This window comes from Myotis daubentonii, chromosome 4 (genome assembly GCF_963259705.1).
Source record: "Myotis daubentonii chromosome 4, mMyoDau2.1, whole genome shotgun sequence".
In the NCBI taxonomy this organism is placed as follows: Eukaryota; Metazoa; Chordata; class Mammalia; order Chiroptera; family Vespertilionidae; genus Myotis; species Myotis daubentonii.
This window is the reverse complement of record NC_081843.1, coordinates 75381985-75402379: the sequence shown is the minus strand read 5'-3', so window position 1 is coordinate 75402379 and position 20395 is coordinate 75381985. Positions and strand designations below refer to the sequence as shown.

At 37.6% G+C, this 20395-nt stretch overlaps 1 protein-coding gene across 3 annotated transcripts in view; it reads left to right on the top strand.

Annotated features, from left to right (window-relative positions):
- Nucleotides 1-1269: 1269 nt before the first annotated feature.
- AGGF1 (angiogenic factor with G-patch and FHA domains 1) overlaps nucleotides 1270-20395 on the top strand; it is a 35926-nt gene continuing 16800 nt past the window's right edge. Inside the window, exons 1-8 of one of the 3 annotated variants that reach the window (XM_059694277.1) lie at nucleotides 1270-2127; nucleotides 4733-4835; nucleotides 5841-6043; nucleotides 7333-7497; nucleotides 11870-12058; nucleotides 16268-16598; nucleotides 17436-17547; nucleotides 19329-19380. In XM_059694277.1, coding sequence (XP_059550260.1) covers nucleotides 1918-2127; nucleotides 4733-4835; nucleotides 5841-6043; nucleotides 7333-7497; nucleotides 11870-12058; nucleotides 16268-16598; nucleotides 17436-17547; nucleotides 19329-19380 — 1365 coding nt within the window. In that variant the 5' untranslated portion in view covers nucleotides 1270-1917. The remainder of the gene's footprint in view (nucleotides 2128-4732; nucleotides 4836-5840; nucleotides 6044-7332; nucleotides 7498-11869; nucleotides 12059-16267; nucleotides 16599-17435; nucleotides 17548-19328; nucleotides 19381-20395) is intronic. The other 2 variants (XM_059694275.1, XM_059694276.1) reach the window with 2 other exon arrangements.

The following is a 20395-nucleotide window of genomic DNA, read 5'->3' as shown; positions in this document are numbered from 1 at the left end:
TCCCACCAGATATTAAAATATACTACAAAACCAAAGTGATGAAAATAGAATGGTTCTGCTTAGGAACAGACTAATATACAAACAAAACAGAATAGAGAGCTCAGAAATAGACCCATATATATATGGGAATTTGATAGATGATAAAGGTGGTACTACAAAGGGATGTAAAGGAGATGGTCTGAAGAAAACTAGGTCATTATGTGGAAAAATACATCTGAATCCCTCCAGTTGGAGTGGAGAACTAAATGTGAAAGTTAAAATTATAATGTTATAGAAGAAAATATGACTTAGGATGGGAAAAGACTTTATGAATAAGGTTTAAAAGCCCAAATCATAAAGCATATGAAATAAAATGAAGTTAAATAAAAAAATTAAGGATTTCTGTTCAATAAAAAAACTACAGGCAAAATTATCAGATATATAACAGATTGAGAGTATATATCTGTAAAGGATTAGTATCTAGTTTATAGAAAGAACTGCCAAAAAACCCAAAAAAGCAAACCACACATCCGCTAAGAAATAGGCAAAAAGATATAAATAGGCAATTCACAGAAGGGAAAGTCCAAATAGCCATTTCAACAAATAAATGAAATCCTCTGGTAATCAGAGAAGTGCAAATTAATACAACAATGAAATACCTCTTTACATTCACAAAAATGGCAAAAAATACAAGAGTGACTAACATTATGTATTAGGATGTGGAGGACACAGAACTCCTGTGCACTGTTGGTGAGAGGGTAAAGGTATACAGCCATTCTGGAAAACCATCAAGCGGAACATAGTGAAATCAAATGTTTGCCCTATAAACCAAAAATCACATTCCTTGCTACCTATCCCAAAGAAATGAGTGCACAGGTCAATAAAATGGCACGAACAAGGCTCGCTTTTTCATTGTGCTATTGATTGTGTTAATAGAGAATTGGAGATAACTTAGATGTTGACAACTAGTGGACTAAATAATATGTGGTATACATATATCTTGAAATACTATGCAGCACTTAGTATATTATTACTAATATAATAAAATTAATAATATTAATTTTTAAAACATTTTAATCAAATACTATTTATGTAAAAGAAATAGACATGAAACATTTTATAAGGACAGATTTATATTTAAGGACATAAACGACACAAGTGAGAGTGGGTATTCATGTAGACAGAAAGGAGGTAATGGGACTGATGAATAGAGATAGAGCTACAGTAAAACAAAAACCACCTCCACCCCCCAAACAGAAGGGCCGCCCATGGGCCCATGTTGTTGATGTTCTGTGAACTAAGGAGTATGATTAAGTACAAAATAATAACTAAAAATACAAATTACAAAATCAAAAAATAGTGACTAACGCCAAGAGGTATGCTTCGCAATGGTAAAAGCCCGAGACCAAAGGCTGCGACCTTCTCTGCCACTCCAGGTCTTCCTTAGCTACGTTCCCACACCCTCACGGACCGCCCTGCCCCCAACAGTCGGCGGGAAGTGCGCATGCGCACGGTGAGGCCCTTCCCGCTCCCCGTCGCTTCTCTTCCGGTTTCGGCCCCGCCCACCGCGGGCGCTGTCGTTTCCGGTTCAGCTCAGGAACAGCCAGCCGAAAAGCTTTGGGCCTTCGCTTCTTAGGTCCTCCCACTTCTCTAAACGCTCCCGCGACTGCCTCGGTCGCTGGGGAAGGTATTTACCAATAAAGTTTTACTATTTCAAAGCCGGGCGGATTGGGCTGGGTCCAACCGCCTTCCCCTGGCAGTTCCTCTCGGCTCCTGGCTTCGAGCTTCAGGCCGTCATGGCCAGGGGCCGCCGCGGCCGGGCGGGTTTGAGGCCGCCTTTCGCTGCCCACGCACTCGCGTGGCTCCTGGGGCCGCCGGCGTCCGCCTCGGTCTGAGCGCAGCCCCTCGGCGCCCACGGGCCGCCTCGCGCCGGACCCCATGGCGTCCGAGGCGCCGTCTCCTTCCTTGTCTCCATCGCCACCCACCTCCCCTGAGCCGGAGCTGGCCCAGCTGAGGCGGAAGGTGGAGAAGTTGGAACGCGAGCTGCGGAGCTGCAAGCGGCAGGTGCGGGAGGTGGAGAAGCTTTTGCACCACACGGAGCGGCTGTACCAGAGCGCCGAGAGCAACAACCAGGAGCTCCGCACCCAGGTGCGCGGTCCGCCGGCCCTGCGCCCCGCCCCGCCCCGCCCCGCCCTGGCCCGGCCTTTGAAGCCACTTGAGTCCCCTAGCACTTGAAAGAAATAAAAGTTCAGTGCGATTAAAATTCCACGTGCATTTGGAGCAAACCTAAGAATTCCGGTTACTCGGTTTAGATAAGCGCGCGAGCAGAAGTTCCGGCCGGTGTGCACAGTAGGCACATGGAGTACCTTCCAGGTCACCTTTGGGGTTTCCTAAAGCGCCGGACTGTCATCAGAGTCCCCCTGTCACTGGATGTGTGAACTGACCCTGACCCTCGGTGGCCCATGAAAGAGAATGCTAGCACCGCCCAGGTGAAGGTTCAATCCATTGAAGCGTGAACGAGCCGTTGAGCATTGTGCAAGGCGGTCATTCTGGGCGTTTATCGTTTTGAGTTTTGTGTTGGAAGTAGGGAAGATAGAACTTCCTTTGCTGGAGACCGAGTAGCTAACTTCATTTTTATAAAATACATTAAGGACAGTATTTAAACTGTCACACTTAAAAAAAAAACTTTTAAAGAGGAGCATAATGCTTTTTTCCAACTTGATTTGTTTGGCCGTTGCACCGTGTCCTGATAAGTTATTTTCACATAATGATTAATTTCAATTAAACTGTTGTCTAGTCCTTTGTAATATATGGGGCACCATTGCTAAAACCACATATGTAGTCTGAACCCTAAAATGTCATCAAACTTTGATATGCCTTATTATCAAATGATCTATGAAAAGAACTGCAGAGCTGCAATGACTTGGTGTGCCCATTGCATAGTTATTGACATTATGATATTATAGAAAATTTGGATTTGTTTATTCAGCTAGTTTTGGAACACCTGTAATGTTTAAGGACTGTGCTAGGAAACTACAAATATTGTTAAAAAAAAAACCTTGGGGGGAGGGGAGCAAAATATGACAGCCTTTTAAAAAAACTTTTTATAATTTCCAATTGTTCAAGTAATGCCTGCTTTAGAGAGAGATCTTAAAAAACAAATAAACGTGTTTGCTAACCGTTGAAGAGCCAGCATTTGGGTTATTAGTGTTAATTTAAGAGTGGCCTAACATGAAACATTGAAATGGATGGAAAGTCTTGACTCTACTGGTGATAGTCATTACCCCTTACTCTCGTTCTAATCAGCCTCCCCGGGTGGTGGTAGAGTTTGGTTGTTAACTGTCACCCCAAATTACTAAGGATTTTATCTAGAGCAGTAAAAATTGGGTTGAGAATTGAGGGTGAACTGTTAAAAAACATAAGATGTACAGGCTTTGGAGGCAGTATAAACTTGTGCAATTACTTTGTCTCCAGATTTCTCACATATAAAATGGGGATTAGGAAAACTAATTTGTGAGATGGTAGTAAGAATTAATAAAGATGTTACCCAAAGTGACAAATACAGTGCCTAGCACGTAGCAGATACTAAAGAAATGATCTAGCTGACAGTAACAGTGGTGGTGGCAGAGCAGAGCAGAGCAGAGCCGGGACTGGACAAGCAATCCGTAGTCTAGGGTGAAAATTTAAGAAGGCACTGACTCGGGTATAGACACAATATTTGGGGAAGCTGAGGCGGAGTGCCTTCTTAATTTGCTACCTAGGTGCCTTGCTTGATTCGCCCTAGTTCCAGCCCAGGTTGTATGAGCAGATCTGATAATTTATGAAGTGCCTAGATCATATATAATCAGTTTTTTATAGGTTTTTATTGATCTCAGAGGAAGGGAGAGGGAGAGTAGAAACATCAATGATGAGAGAGAATCATTGATCACCTGCCTCCTGCATGCTCCCTACTGGGGATTGAGCCCACAACCTGGGCTTGTGCCTTAACCTCCCGGGTCATAGGTTGACATGCAACCACTGAGCCATACCAGCTGGGCTATATATAATCAGTTTTAATCCCCTTTCTCTTTTTAAGCTTTATGTATTATTAAAGAAATAGTTAGAAGCTTGTTTTTTAGTTTCTTTCAGGCCTGTAATAGACATCTCACTCTTAAATATTGTCCAAGGTGTATTGAGGAGGCTGCTCCTCATTGCTTATGGCTGTTTCTGCACTCTGTTGCTCTAGCTTTGGCAGTCAGTGAGGCACAGGGAGGATGGATGTCCCTCTGAGGCAGTCACTTCTCTTTTCTTCTGCTGCAGTATTGAGTCATAAGACTACAATTTAAAGGAAAATCATACATTAAAGTACTTTTTAAATTAAATGCATGAGAATTAATGTTTTTCCCCCCTTAATTCTTTAGAGAGAACTGCTGACCAATTAAAATATTAGTATAAAAACATTCTTATTTTTTGGAAATAAAGGATTCTGTTCATAAAGTCCTATTAATTTAGTCTATTTGATTTTCAAAGGGGATATTTTGAGGTTTTGCAAGAGAATATAAGAATAAAAAGCATTTCCCTCTGCAAATGTAAAAGATGAAAGAAAGTAAGTGATAGTATTTTCAGTTTTTCTGAAAAGGAAACCGCCTACTATTGGTACTTCTCTAAAAGTTATGCCAAGAAAAAAAATAATTATTGTAATTTCAAGAGAGTGGTGTGCATGTTTTTAGATTGCTATATGATTTCTTTTTTCTAAAGCCTTGTTTTCTTTTAGGTAGAAGAGCTCAGTAAAATACTCTATTGTGGGAGAAAGGAAGATAATAAGAAGTCTGACGTAGAAGTACAAACAGAGAACCACCCTCCTTGGTCAATCTCAGGTATTTAGTTGATATTGGAGTTATCCTAACATTTATCACATTCAAATCATGCTAATATGTAATTTTCACTAAATTTAAAATAGACAAATGTCTAGATAAATAGAGGACTGTTACAAGGCTGTCATCTCTCCATATGATCACATATTTCATTTTCAGATAATCAATTTGCTCTTCTGATGCGAAAGTAGAAATGCATTGCATTCCTATAAATACACAGGGTTACTACTGTGTCTTTAGTGGTTACATTCACTGAGTACCTTCTGCCGTGCTGTGAGCCATTTACTCTCATATCCGGTCCTCCGTGTGACCAGGTGCATGTGTTTTCTTGTTGATGCATTCCACTTAATACTGTGTTCAGTGACAGTCTCTTAAGCCTTTGTGGGAATGGTGAGCCCACAACCATGACCTCATCAGTGGAATTATGTTGTGAGGCAAAATAACTGAGTAACTGAGTTGTAATAAATAGGGATCAAAAGTTATTTTTCCATTAAGTTTGTCTTATTTTATTCAGCATATAATTTAGTTAAATTGCTAAACACAGCAATAGCATTAATATTACATATCTGCATGATAATATATTTTTTTAAAAGTCAGCATCTTGAGAGATATTTGACAGAGAAATCAACCTTTGACATGTCTTTATTCCATTGACATTTGATATGCAATGATATTAACCTTTGTGGTTAGAAATTGTTAAGAGTTGCTAATTTTTTTTTGACAGAATACAACTTATTTACCTATTTTCTTTTTTAGTCTTGCTATGGAAAGTAAAAATCTGCTTACCTTTTTAAATTTTTTTTAGCTTGACAGCTAGAGTACTTAAAGTGACATTAGAATCAAAGATAAAAGCATCTGCAAATTTATCTGCACTATCAATTTTAATCTGTTAAAATGTGTACAATTATAAAAATATGGTTTGCAGTGTGTACTGTTTTGTGTTCAGTGCCGATATGTCTTTTTTATATACACTGTGCTAATATGTATCACAATTTGTTTTTGCTGTAGATTATTATTATCAGACGTACTATAAGGATCTTAGTCTTCCAGATAAAGTGACAGAACTTTCAGTTCAGCAAGATCAGGATAGCGAAGTTTCTGCTTATAATTTTAAAGACCAGTCACAAATAGAAAATGATGTGTATGCTGGTACTGATGTAACGGAAAAGGTTGAATGTGGACAAGAGGACCATTTTGCCTTAAATTCACAGGTAATAAAATGCTACTACTACTGATGCCCAAGAACTTGTCCTTCATTATTGTTATTATGCAAATTGACTTCTTTGCTCCATGACAACATATACAGGGGTTGTAAATATTCTGTGTATAATTATGCAGAATATTACACTTTTAGAGAAACAAAAATTGCTCATATATTTGTTTCCTACTTTGTTGTGTTCTAAAATCTGGTGATGTACATAAACTGAAACAAAGAAAATTTGTCATATTTTGGCTCAATCAAAAAATTTTGTGCAACTACCACAGTAACTTTGTTCACAACAATTTTTTTTTAAAATTCTCACCCAAGAATATGTTTTTATTGATCTTTTTGAGAGAGAGAGAGAGAGGAATGGGGATGGAGGGGAAGAAGAGAAACATCAATGTGATAGAGAAACATCGATCAGTTGCCTCCCTTCCATGCCTGACTGGGGACCGAACCTGCAACCTAGGTATGTGCCCTGACTGGGAATCAAACTGACAACCTTTTTGTGTATGGGATGACATTCCAACCAACTGAGCCACCGGCCAGGGCTACACAAAAATTTTTTAATGCTTCCTCTCTGTCATATATCCTGCCACTGTTCAGATTTTTATAAGTTGGATGTTTTATGATATTTTTCTGTAGTTGTGTGTTTGAATCAGGATCCCAGTAAAGTTTATACAGTGCAACTGCTGAGGCTGTGATAAATCTCACATAATCCATAGCTTTCTCTTCCATCTCTCTTCTAAAATGTTTTTTCCCTTTGGACCTATGATTATGGAAGACTCTAGATCAGGGGTGGGCAAACTTTTTGACTCGAGGGCCATAATGGGTTCTTAAACTGGACCGGAGGGCCGGAACAAAAGCATGGATGGAGTGTTTGTGTGAACTAATATAAATTCAAAGTAAACATCATTACATAAAAGGGTACGGTCTTTTTTTTCAATAGTTTTATTCATTTCAAACGGGCCGGCCGTAGTTTGCCCACGGCTGCTCTAGATAGTTTGTCTTAAAGTGTACTTCAGAGTCCATATTTTGTGGATTACTTCCCTATGGTATTAGGTATTTATTTATGAGTAATGGTCAGTGTTTTCAAAACTGAGTCAAAATTGAATTAATTGATAAATATTTTTTAAGTGAATCAAATTATAATTGATAGCCATCTCTTCCATTGCAGAAATTGAAGCCTTATTATTTAAAATAGCTTTTTTAAGTCTATTTATTATTTCTAATTTTGCTAATTTTTAAGTTGCTATAAGAATATTTTTGTCTCATTTGACATGAATTTATCTTACCTAGGAGCCAGCATCTGCATTAGCAACAGAGGATGCATCCTTAGAAGGTTCATCATTAGCTGAAAGTTTGAGAGCTGCAGCAGAAGCTGCTGTATCACAGACGGGATTTAGTTATGATGAGAATACTGGACTGTATTTTGACCACAGCACTGGTTTCTATTATGATTCTGTAAGTATCTCAAACCTTTCAGTACTGTAATTGTATTCTTAGATGCTTGATACCAAATATTAAACCCTAAACTGAACTAAGGAAAGCAAGAAGCTGCATTTAAAAATTATGTTTGATTCAAAGGTATTTGATAAGAGTAAAGAATTATAAAATAGCTTGTGATACTATACTTTTAAGTTTATAATTAAGTAAGTTAATTGTGATTATTATAAATTGATGTAATATAAAGGAATGTACAAAGATGTTGGAGTATTAATAAAGGCAGACAACTACATTATTGGAAAATTTTAAGAACCTACACTAACATTTTTTAATAGAATTTATAAGGAAGTGACATTGTTTTTTTTTTTTTTTAATTAAATCTTTATTGTTCAGATTATTACATTTGGTCCTCTTTTTTTTTCCCCCCCATAACTCCCCTCCTCCCAGTTCCCGCCCCACCCTCCGCCCTCACTCCCCACCCACTGTCCTCATCCATAGGTGCACGATTTTTGTCCAGTCTCTTCCCACATCTCCCACACCCCTTTCCCCCCCAAGAATAGTCAGTCCATTCCCTTTCTATGTCCCTGATTCTATTATAATCAACAGTTCATTCTGTTCATCAGATTATTTATTCACTTGATTCTTAGATTCACTTGTTGATAGATGCATATTTGTTGTTCATAATTTGTATCTTTACCTTTTTCTTCCTCTTCCTCTTCTTAAAGGATACCTTTCAGCATTTCATATAATCCTGGTTTGGTGGTGATGAACTCCTTTAGCTTTTCCTTATCTGTGAAGCTCTTTATCTGACCTTCAATTCTGAATGATAGCTTTGCTGGATAAAGTAATCTTGGTTGTAGGTTCTTGGTATCCATCACTTTGAATATTTCTTGCCACTCCCTTCTGGCCTGCAAAGTTTCTGTTGAGAAATCAGCTGACAGTCGTATGGGTATTCCCTTGTAGGTAACTGAGTTTCTTTCTCTTGCTGTTTTTAAGATTCTCTCTTTATCTTTTGCTCTTGGCATTTTAATTATGATGTGTCTTGGTGTGGTCCTCTTTGGATTCCTTTTGTTTGGGGTTCTCCGCGCTTCTTGGACCTGTAAGTCCATTTCTTTCACCAGGTGGGGGAAGTTTTCTGTCATTATTTCTTCAAATAGGTTTTCAATATCTTGCTCTCTCTCATCTTCTGGCACCCCTATAATTCTGATGTTGGTACGCTTGAAGCTGTCCCAGAGGCTCCTTACACTATCCTCGCATTTTTGGATTCTTTTTTCATTTTGCTTTTCCGGTTGGATGTTTTTTGCTTCCTCGCATTTCCAATCATTGACTTGATTCTTGCGCTCCTCTGGTCTGCTGTCGGGCGTCTGTATAATATTCGTTATTTCAGTCCGTGTATGCTTAATTTCTAGTTGGTTCCCCAATATAAGATCGAGGGTCTTATTAGTTTTCGTGTAGATCTCATTAAGTTTATCGGCAGCTTCTAAACAGTTCTTGAGAGACCTTAAAAGTGTGGTTCTGAACTCTATATCTTCCATTGACAATTTTGTCCTGTTTCTTTGTCTTCGCATTTTGTTATGCTTCCTTGGTGCACCCCCTAGTGGTCTTTGTTCGAAGTCTTATAGTTAAATCTTGATTGTTGTCGCTAATTCCAGGGAGGGTTTGACCTCCAGGCCAAGTGGCTATGAGAATCAGCTGTGTCAGCAGTGAGAGAACTTCTGTCCTCTAGGGAGGTGTTAATCTAGCCTTTGCCTGAGGCTATCCGGCAAATGCCTCTGTGCAGGGCTTGGGCGGGGCGGGTCGCACAGGATCAACAGGGTGGGCTGGAGAGAGCAGTTATGGCGGCTCTCAGTCCTGTCCCCAGGGGCTCTGCCTCTCTGAGTCCCAGCACCCGCTGCAAAGCTCGGAGAGAAAGCTGCACTCGCTCTGACCGAAGCCAGACAGTCCCGCTTCTCCCGTTTGAGTCTGGGTCCCTAAAGACTCGCCCGGATCTGGTGCTCAGAGTCTGCGACTCCCTCCCGATTGAAAACAACAACCACGCCCTCCGCCGCCAGCCCGCTCCGCGCACTCCGCACCTCAGAATTTGACTTCAGCACTGCGCCTCCTCTGAGTGTCCGTGTGCGTTTCTCTTTCCTCCTAGTTGTAGGACTTCCACTCAGCCAGCGTTCCTGTGGTTCTGGGTGATGTCCGGAAGTGACATTGTTAATGCTAGGCTTGGGGTGAGATTTGTTTGTTTGTTTCAAATACTTTTGAACCATTCGAGGCCACAGGGTGGGGTCTTTTTCTTGAATTCTCATTAGCATGTTTATTATTAGTATTTTATATTCTTTGGATTTTAAGCATTTCACTTTTACAAAACCAATCTGTTAACTGAGAACTAGGAAGGCAGCGTGGAATCAGAAATATAATGGGCCACTGACTAGGACAGAACTAGAAAATTAAGTTCTTGATTTATACAGTGTGATGGCTGTTGAAGTCTAGTACTTAATTGGATTTTTAATCAGGACTTGACAATGATGATGAAACTCACCCACATACCTCAACCTTGGTGGTCTAGGCATGTGATCTGATCCTCAGGAATTATAGAATCTAATGCCCAAAAGTGGACCGGGTATTCACTATTCCAGTTCTGGAAGTATTGTTAACTAACCTAGGAAACATAATGATATTGCTAAATATCTTAAATAGGGATTTCATGAGCTAGTTTGCACTTAGTATATGGACTTTGTAAATCCTTTGTATAGAGAGGGTGTTCTTTCATTGGAGTATGCTTATAGATGATGCTAGTTAATATCGAGAAAACTAATGTTTAAATGTTTATTACTGAAGAGAGTAAGCTATTCCTTATTTGGTTTCTAAGAAAATACAGAGTTTCTGAGTATATGACACTGTTCTTTATCATTCTTTTACCTTCCTTTCTGTATCTTTCCTATGGACATTCTGTAGATGGTTATTTACATTCTGCAGGTCATATGTCTCAGTAAAATAGGGACCTAGTTGTTTTGCCATTTTTATTGTGCTAATTTTCATCTTTTAATTAAATAAAAATTTAAATATGTCTTTGAAAATGCCCATGTTTTGGACTGAAGGACATACCAGATTAAAAGGTTTGAGTTTTAAATATTCTGTTATCACTAGAAATAAGATTAGAGCACAGTCATTCAGTGTTTTAGTTACGTGAAATACAGCATTAAAAATATTTATATAAGAAATCTACAAAATGGATTAAAGACAATAAATTGCAATAGTATCAACAGTTGGAAAAATAAACTATCTTTTTCAAGAAGTTATAGTTTAATCTCAGTATGTCATAAGAGGTTTGATCTGCATGGATTTCTGATGAAAAGAAAATACAAGCTTTTAATTAAGTCTTGATTATAGAATATTGGCCAATACCTAAAATATACAGATTGCATAATTTTATCCTTCTAGTTTTCATCTATAATTTGCCAAAATTTATTTTTGTGTGGCTGCTTTACTTTTTTTTAAGTCTTTAGATACTGTAGAATCAATTAAGTGAAGATGATTTTTTAATCCATTTCCTTGTGTAAAAAGTTATGGACTTAACTTTATTTCCAAGTTTTTCTAGAAGACTTTTAGTCATGAACATTAAAAGGCAAATATTTGTTTTATGACATTGAGAAAAGGGTTCAGGGGTTTATAGTACCAAACCATTATTGTGTAATTTTAAGGATAATGAGCCTGTAATTGCTTCCATGTGCTCAGCTTTTTCTGGTGCATGCCTTAGTTTTCATAACTTCTAAAAGGCTTCTTGTTACAATTTTTTGTTGATGTATTAAGTTGAACCATATAAAATTGCTGTTTCTGCAAGTTAAAAAAGTGGTGAAATGTTGGTAATTTTATGATTCAATTTAATATTTAAATGTTCACAGTTTTTCACTCCAGGAAAATTAGAGCCGATATTGAATGGTAAAGTATTTTGAAAAATTACATATTTTTGAAAACACCTATATTTTGGACTGAAGGACATAACAGATTTTTCTTTTAAAAAAAGTTTTTATGGGTTTTAGCGTGAGAGGAAGGTAGAGGGAGAGGGGGGAGAGAGAGTGAGAGAGATATCGATGGGAGAGAAACTTTGATTGGCTGCCTCCTGCTTGCCCCCCTTACTGAGGACTGAGCCCACAATCCAGGCATGTGCCCTGACTTGGAACAGAATCAGTGACCTCTCGCTGCATGGGATGATGCACAACCAATTGAGTCACTTCTGCCAGGGCCAAGCATTTTTCATTGTGATATTTTTAATTACTATCTTCAGAAAATACTATAGTTCTTAAAAGAAACATTTACTATATTTGAATATGTTTGACATTTCTGTTGTTTATTTTTCTATTTTATCTTATATAAATAGTACTTACTGTTTTGATTTTAAAAGGAAAATCAACTATATTATGATCCTTCCACTGGAATTTATTACTACTGTGATGTGGAAAGTGGTCGATATCAATTTCATTCTCGAGTAGATTTGCAACCTTATCAGACTTCTGGCACAAAACAAAGTAAAGATAAAAAGTTGAAGAAGAAGAGAAAGGATCCAGATTCTTCTACAGTAAATGAGGAAAAGGTATTGTCTTCTAATTTTTAAAATTTACATAATGGTGATGTAGTTAAGTCAAAATTTTTGATGAAACTGAAAATCATTCAGTAACTGCATTTCAAACATATCCATTAAAGTAACAAGGTATCAGAATCTATTAATTAAGGAGTGTTTGTTTACATTGGTCTGTTTCACAAATTCTCAGTCACTAGAAGTCAAGGAATTTCTTAAAAGTTTGAAGGAGGTATATTTAGGGCAGATAAGATACTCTTAAGTTTCATAATTTGGAAGAAGAACTTTCAGACCGTTGGTTGATAAGTTGATGTCAGGGCACAATTCACAATAAAACAAAAACATAGTTTATAAGTAGATGTATATAAAAATTCTGCTTTCTTAGTCACTTTGAGCAATTTCTTACCTATATTATGTTAGCAAACATTTAAAAAAATCCATTTCTGGCAAATATAGAGTAGATACATTTTTCATTAGTAGTGTAAATTGGTATCTTTTTGGAAAATAGATTGGTTGTATCAATAACTGTAAAAATGTTGATATTTTTTAATTGGAAAATCTCATTTCTGGTAATTTATTGTCTATATACTAATATATGAAAGCCTAAGCAATCAGCGGAGTGGCTGGTAGTTATGACATGCACTCACCACCAGGGGGCAGATGCTCAGTGCAGGAGTAGAAACCACGGGCATGGAAACCTGGAACAGACTGATGAATCTCAGAGGGAAGAAGGGAGTGGGGGAGGGCGGGAAGAGATTAACCAAAGGTCTTATATGCATACTAGAGGGCCAGTGCACGAATGCACCTGTGGGGTCCCTTGGCCTGCCTGCACCCTCTCTCAATCCGGGACCCCTCAGGGGATGTTGGACTGCTGGTTTCGGTCTGATCCCCACAGGCCAGGCTGAGGGACTCCACCTGCTGTAGGGATCCTGCTCACTCTGCAGATACCCTTTAAGCCCCTGTACCACCCCAGGTGCGGCTGGCCGGGGAGGAACCGTGGGAGGTTGGCTCCAGGGCATGTCTGGCCCGTCTCCCCCAGTCCAGCCCCGCCAGCCACCTTCTAATTAATTTCCTTTCAATGTGCACGAATCTGTGCACCAGACCTCAAGTTATTTTATAAATCCAAAGAAAGAAAAATGCCTTTGTTTAATCATATAGCAGTATTTATAAGAACAGAGAGTTAATAGTTCAAATGACCCAAAAGATATTGGTTAAGAAAATGATAATACATTTAACTGGAAAAGCATTATTTATGACTTAAAATGGTAGTTGTAAAGAGTGAGGGGAATTTTTTAAAAAAATATATTTTTATTGATTTCAGGAAAGAAGGGAGAGGGAGAGAGAGATAGAAATATCAATGATGAGAGAGAATTGTTGATCGGCTGCCTCCTGCATGCCCCCTGCTGGGGAACGTTCTGCAACCTGAACATATGGCCTTGACTGGAATTGAACCTGGGACCCTTCAGTCTGCAGGCTGATGCTCTATCCACTGAGCAAAACCAGCTAGGGCAGAGTGAGGGGAATTGTAAAAATACGTTAAATTGAAAAAAGGAAAATAACAAAAAAGTTACTAATGCTTGCTCTTAATGTATTTCTGCTCACTTCACAGATAAGGTTGATGGTTTATAGGCAGGAAAGGAGGCTTATTGTGAATTCTGGCAACTATTTGATACTTTACTCTTAAGATATTATCTCATGTTTTCTCTTCTTCACCAAGGGGAAAACATTTTTAAATGTATAATACCAAAGTTCAAAGATGGAATTGGTATTTTGTTGAATTTATCTTCTGTTCTTTGTTTGATTTGTTATTTCTCTACTGTTTTCACAGAGTACATAAGAATTGAAGAATATGTGACTAAAATACTAAAAATGATTTTTCTCTTTGCTCTCGAGAATTATGTTTTAATCACTCCTACTTGTTACTAGTGGTTGAACCGTTTGAGAAGATAGGTTGTAAAATTACTTCTGCCTAGCAATAAGAAAAGAACATATACCTATCATCAAAAGGCCTTCCCTGACAAACTAGAGAATGACATTTGAAAGCATTCGGTGAGATTTTGGTTTAGTTTAGCTCCCATAACTGCTTATCTCTGTTTTTATTTTATTTTTTAATCCTCACCCGAGGACATGCTGAGAGAGGGAGGGAGGGAGAGAGAGAGAGAGAGAGAGAGAAAGAGAGAGAGAGAGAGAGAGAGAGAGAAAGGAAAGAAAGGAAAAGAAAGAAAAAGAAAGAAAGAAAGAAAGAAAGAAGAAAAGAAAGGAAGAAAAGGAAGGAAGGAAGGAAAGAGAAAGAGAGAAAGAAACATCAATCAACTGCCTTTCATAGGCGCCCCAACCGGGAATTGAACCGCAACTCTTGGGTGCACAGGATGATGCTCAACCAACTGAGCCACTCTGACTGGGACCATAAATGCACCTTTTTATCATCCTTTGAAAATATGTGAACTCCAGGCACCCTCTGCCAGTGCCAAAGCTGCCGCTCGCACCCGCTGCCGACGCCTGGTACCAGCCCTGATCACTCGGCGCCATCAGCGGGTGTGAGCAGCAGCTGCTGGTCCCGATCACCCCTGAGGGCTTCTCCACCTCCCCCTGCTCCTGAGGGGTGATCAGGGCAGCAGCAGCTGCTTGCACCCGCTGACAGCACGGGCCCCAATCGCTCCACACTATCAGCGGGTGCGAGTGGGGCTGGCGCCGTCAGCTTGTGGGAGCGATGGTGGCGGGGGAGGGGATGCCGGCAGATGGGACCAGGGGCTGCAGCAGGAAGGGCTGGGTGGGGGCGTGGAGAATGGGCCTGACTTCCTGTGTCCACTGCAGGCTCGCAGCCCACATTTCCTTTCAAGGTGCACGAATTTGTGTACTGGGCCCCTAGTAAATTATAAAAGGCTTATGCTAAGTAATTTGGAATTTTGGAATAAAAGGGATATAACTGATTAATCTGTACATTAAGCTGTTGTATATTATCAAATCAACTCTATAAAGTGCTAATTTTTTTAAAAATATGCTTTTATTTTTAGAGAGAGAGGAAGGGAGAGGGATAGAGAGATAGAAACATTGATGAGAGAGAAACATCATTGATCAGCTGCCTCCTGCACACCCCCTACTGGGATTGCCCTGCAACCCAGGCATGTGCCCTGACTGGGAATCTACTAGTAACTGGTGATCTCTTGGTTCTTGGGTTACCGCTCAACCACTGACCCACACTGGCTGGGCTATCAAGTGCTAAATTTTAGCAAAACTATTCTGCTACATTAGGTACATTTGGATTTTTAAATACCTGCTGTAATGAAAGCCAACTCTGTATTTTATGTAACTTGATAATTGGTTAAAAGTTGAAAACAAAATTTAGGGTAGATGTATTCTCCAGGCCTTCACTTGGTCCAGTAAGCTAGCCTCTAGCTACATGTGGCTACTGAGCACTGGAAGTATAGCTGGTAAGTATAAACCACATTCAATTTTGAAAATAGTACAAAAAAACCTATGTAAAATATTTCATTGGTAGTTTTTATATTGATTAAATATTAATATATAGTAAATGTTAATATTTTGTAAATACTAGGTTAGATAAAGTATTAAAATGAATTTCACTTGCTTTTTACCTTTTTAATGTGGCTATTAGAAAATTTTAATTATAAATATGGCTTGCATTATTTTTTTGTTGGGACAACATTGGTCTAAACCAGTGGTCGGCAAACTCATTAGTCAACAGAGCCAAATATTAACAGTACAACGATTGAAATTTCTTTTGAGAGCCAAATTTTTTAAACTTAAACTATATAGGTAGGTACATTGTTATTAACTTAATTAGGGTACTCCTAAGGCTTAGGAAGAGCCACACTCAAGGGGCCAAAGAGCTGCATGTGGCTCGCGAGCCACAGTTTGCCGACCATGGGTCTAGACTGTCACTTGGTCCAGATAATATGTGACAGTTAGGATGTTGAAAATAGATAAGAGAGAATTGAGATAAATTGTAAGCATAGTCTGTATCACTTGGTAATTGATTTCATGTGGTGGTTAAAGGGATGTCAAAGATAACTAAGATTTTTTATTTGGATGCTAAATGGATGGTAATAAGTTTAATCAAGAAAGGGAACATGAGCAGAAAAGGGGGTACAGATAATAGCTATTGTTATCTCACTGTACATATATCTTCACTAATTCATTGTAACATTTAGCATTATAAGATGGTCATGTTTAAGATTATCCTCCCCACCCACCTTTTTCCAGGATTTGAATTCAGAAGATCAAAAAGCATCCAGTGTTGAACATATAAACTGCAGTGAGGGAGAAGATTGTGCAAATGTGAAAAAGAAGGCCAAAGTTGACATTCATTACAAAAATAGTTCCCATGAATTCACTGTTCCAGTTATCGGAAAGACTATAGAATTTCCTCTTAATGAAAACATCTATAATTCGACTTCATTTAAAGATGAGAAAATCATAGAAACTGATAGTGAGCCAGAAGAAGGTGAAATTACAGACTCTCAGACTGAGGACAGTTATGACGAAGACATTACCAGTGAAGACAATGTAACTGCAGAAGATACTGAGGATGAAGGTGAGTAAATAACTATTATTTAATTTCACACAAATAACTCAGTCTGGTTATTGTAAACATAGCAACAGTGCTAAAAATGTTAGTATAATATATCTGCCAAAAATTAAACATTGTTTTAAATTATTTTCATGAAATCATTGAAAATTTTGTGGGCCACCATTGCTTATTCTTAGGGAGTAGAATGTAAATAAATGACTAACACTTGAACCTTAAGTTTCATTGCATTGAATGGCCTCGTCAATAGAACACAAAACCAAGTTACCTATGCCCTAATCCTAAAGTATGTATTAAGTCTGTTTTAGTGGTTTAGATATTTATAGCGCACTTTTATAATTGAGAGGGGGAGAGCAAATTGCCTTTAAAAAATGTAGTCCATGAATTCAACTATATAGGTATTATATAAATCTATTTTTTAGTTGAGGATATAAAGACATACTTTTAAAACCCAGGATTTCATATTAGGGTATATGAGTTTATTTTGTTCTTAATGGAATTACTTATATTTTAAAAAGGGTAGACTCAATATAAACTTAATATAAACATACTTGTTTGTGACATTTTTAAATTCCAAGACCTTAAAAGAGAGTTATTTTACAATTGTGATATATGCTGACTTTGCTGAATACCTTTAGTTTGATCACTTTATATTGGTAACAGTGTTAAGTCTTACTAATTATATGTCATATACGTACCAGGATTTAAGAAGGTTGTTTAAAACAGAATTAAGACTTTTGATTAATAAATTTTTATTTTATGGCTACCTCCTACTATCCCTAGACATGTCTAATTTTTTTCCATAGCATTTGGTTAATATTTACCCACTTGTTTCTTTGACAGATGAGGAAAAAATTTGGCCCCCTTGTATTAGAGTAATTGTTATTAGATCACCAGTGTTGCAGACAGGATCACTTTTTATCATTACAGCTGTAAACCCTGCTACCATTGGAAGGTAAAATGTTTAATATTATTATATTTGTCTTATTTTAGTGGATTGTACATTTCTTGAGCAGTTATCATGTTACTTGTTACTTGAGAACTTGTGCATGGTACCCAAAAAATATTACTGGCACTTACCTTTGTCACTGGGTTTTGGAAATAAGTTGAGGGTATGACTTCATAGTTCGAAAAGTGGACTGCCTATATAAAGAGATAAAAATCTCAATGATACCTTTCACAGAGACTTTTGTCAATTTTCTTACCTTTTGTACTGCCTTTTTTAGGTACCCCTTTGTACCTTATAATCAGCTTGCTAGAGAGGTAGGTTTTAATCATGAATAAGTAATTTCCTTTCTTTCTAACTGGAAAAATAATCTATCCTTAATTCAGATTCTATGCAATACCTTAATTTTAAATTCTTAGAGAATAGTACATACCTTTTACATGTAGTAATAGAAATGGGAGCATAGTCAAGTCAATAGATCTGGAATAAATAATTGACATTAGTATGAAGGATATTTTGTCTCACTGAATGTTTATTAGCCTGGGATATATGTACCAAAGAATAAAAGTATTTCTGGAACCTTTCAAGTAGGAAATTTAGAGTATGATTAAGGAAACTGGTCTTAGTGTGATAGAGAGACTTGCATTTTAACATATCTTTTGTTTGTTTGTTGTTTAAAGTATTACATATGTCTCCTTTTTCCCCTATTGACACCCCACCCCGGCCACTCCCATCCCCAAAGGTCAGGCCCCCACTGCCCCAGTGTCTGTGTCCATTGGTTATGCTAATATGCATGCATACAAGTCCTTTGGTTGGTCTCTAATGCACACCCCCCCCCCCCTTGCCTCTTGTCTCTGGATCTATTTTTGTTCATCAGTTTATGTTGATCATTATATCCCACATATGAGTGAGATCATGTGATATTTATCTTTCTCCAACTGGCTTATTTCGCTTAGCATATTGTTCTCCAGTTCCATCCATGCTGTTGCAAATGGTACGAGTTCCTTCTTTTTTATAGCAGCGTGGTATTTCATCATGTCGATGTACCACAGTTTTTTAATCCACTCATCAGTTGATGGGCACTTAGGCTGTTTCCAAATCTTAGCTATTGTAAATTGTGCTGCTATGAACATAGGGGTGCATATGTCCTTTCCGATAGGTATTTCTGGTTTCTTGGGATATATTCCTAGAAGTGGGATTACTGGGTCAAATGGGAGTTCCATTTTTAACTTTTTTAGGAAATGCCATACTGTTCTCCACAGTAGCTACACCAGTCTGCATTCCCACCAGCAGTGCATGAGGGTTCCTTTTTCTCCACATCCTCACCAGCACTTGTCGTTTGTTTATTTGTTGATGATAGCCATTCTGACAGGTGTGAGATGGTACCTCATTGTTTTGATTTGCATCTCTCGGATAATTAGTGACTTTGAGCATGTCTTCCTATGTCTCTTGGCTTTCTATATGTCTTCTTTCGAAAAATGTCTATTTAGGTCCTTTGCCCATTTTTTGATTGGATTGTTTATCTTCCTTTTGTTAAATTATATGAGTTTTCTGTAAATGTTGGAGATTAAACCCTTATCTGAAATAGCATTGGCAAATATGTTCTCCCATGCATTGGGCTTTCTTGTTTTGTTGATGGTTTCTTTTGCTGTGCAGAAGTTAGTATATCTTTTTTTAAACATTATCTTTTAAAACAAACAAAATATTTTTAAAAATTATTTTCATGTCTCTAAGTGCTGCATTTACATATGCTCCATAAATTATTAAAGACATGTTTCTTAACTGTGCAGAGAAAAAGATATGGAGCATACTCTCCGAATCCCTGAAGTTGGTGTCAGTAAGGTAAGCTCTTTGATTTTACAAATACAGCACGTTGATATAATTTTATAAGTCATCATTATAGCAGAAAGTTTACTTTTTCCCATTTAATAGGAAGGTTAATAGTCAATGTAGTAATGCTAATGAAAGTAATACAGATTTGTTTGTTCCACTGCTTGAGAAAATAAAAAATTAACAACAATTTGAATGAACTAAATTATGTTTGATTTTTAAAAATCTGGAGCAAGAGTAGAGAAAATGTGGACTAATTTAGGTACATGAAGTAATACCAATTTAACAGGTATCTATTGAGTGAAATAAATATGCTAGATGTTAAGACAGTTCAAAAATGAACCAGACCTAGATTCAGGCTACTTTTAGTTGATGTTTACTTAGAGTCCAGAGTACTTTATAACCCTGGAGCAATATATTCTTTCCTAGTTGAGCCTCTAATGGTTTCTTTCAGGAAAAAGAACAGTTGAGTTTTCAAAACAATAAGGACAGAGTTACAACTTAAATGACAAGTAAAAAAGCAAAAAGGTATAGCTTCTGAGAGTCTATACTTCATATTTATCTTTTTTGTTCTGTATTTTCTGTTGTTTTTCTTCTCTTCTATGGCTATAATCTTTCCCCCTTTTTTGTTTTTCTTTTTTGACTTTTGATCATTCCCATTTTGTTTCTATTTAATGGGATTATAATATGGATCCAAGGTATATATTTTATATGATTTTCGGTTTTTTTGAATGAAATTTCTCACTATTACTTTGGAAGTCTAGTTTTTTTACTGTGTTTGGACTCATTCAGAGAGAAGTAAATCCTCATAATCTTAACTCTGACCAAATTATCTTGCTTTTTAACTTTCCTGTGAACCTTTATTCTTTTGCCCCCAAAGAAAGCCCAGTCTGTAACTTAAATAGCAAAGAACTCCTTCCCCCACGCCAGTCTAAAAACACAGGTTGTTCAGTGGTGGCATTTCTGCCTTTTCTTTCTTTTAAACTAACATGTCCACTGGTGGGGTAAATAATCTGTTAACTATGAA